This window comes from Tupaia chinensis, unplaced genomic scaffold, assembly GCF_000334495.1.
Source record: "Tupaia chinensis unplaced genomic scaffold, TupChi_1.0 Scaffold000674_2, whole genome shotgun sequence".
Lineage (NCBI taxonomy): Eukaryota > Metazoa > Chordata > Mammalia > Scandentia > Tupaiidae > Tupaia > Tupaia belangeri.
This window is the reverse complement of record NW_006160198.1, coordinates 1,528,981-1,529,592: the sequence shown is the minus strand read 5'-3', so window position 1 is coordinate 1,529,592 and position 612 is coordinate 1,528,981. Positions and strand designations below refer to the sequence as shown.

The following is a 612-nucleotide window of genomic DNA, read 5'->3' as shown; positions in this document are numbered from 1 at the left end:
CCCGGGTTGCCCGCCTGGCCCAACGGCGCCGGGGCCGCCGCGCGCATGGCCGGCGCCAATCCCTACCTGGGCGAGGAGGCCGAGGGCCTGGCTGCGGAGCGCTCGCCGCTGCCCCCCGGCGCCGCCGAGGACGCCAAGCCCAAGGACCTGTCCGACTCCAGCTGGATCGAGACACCCTCCTCCATCAAATCCATCGACTCGAGCGACTCGGGGATTTACGAGCAGGCCAAGCGGAGGCGGATCTCTCCTGCGGACACACCGGTGTCCGAGAGCTCGTCCCCGCTCAAGAGCGAGGTGCTTGCCCAGCGGGACTGCGAGAAGAACTGCGCCAAGGACATAGGCGGCTACTATGGCTTCTACTCGCACAGCTAGGCCGCCCCTGCTCGCTCCAGCCCCGCACCCCAGCGTGGCACGGACCCCCAGCCAGCCCCTCTCAGCTCTCTTCCTCAGCTCTTCCCCAACTCCTCCCCCCAGACCTTACTTTGCGCACCCTTCCTTTCATTTGACCCTTGATGGCCGTCTGCAGCGAATAAGTGCAGGTCTCCGAGTGTGACTTTATCCTTTTTTTTTTTTTTTTTTTTGCACAGCAGTCTCTGCCGAGCGGCCCGGCCC

At 65.2% G+C, this 612-nt stretch overlaps 1 protein-coding gene across 1 annotated transcript in view; it reads left to right on the top strand.

The window, feature by feature from the left end:
* Positions 1-600, top strand: part of TBR1 (T-box brain transcription factor 1) — an 8,055-nt gene extending 7,455 nt beyond the window's left edge. The window contains 2 exon segments of the mRNA XM_027776511.1: positions 1-4; positions 6-600. The exon segment at positions 1-4 is cut by the window's left edge and continues 479 nt beyond it. Of these exon segments, the coding sequence (XP_027632312.1) occupies positions 1-4; positions 6-372 (371 nt within the window). The 3' untranslated portion in view covers positions 373-600.
* Positions 601-612: the final 12 nt, after the last annotated feature.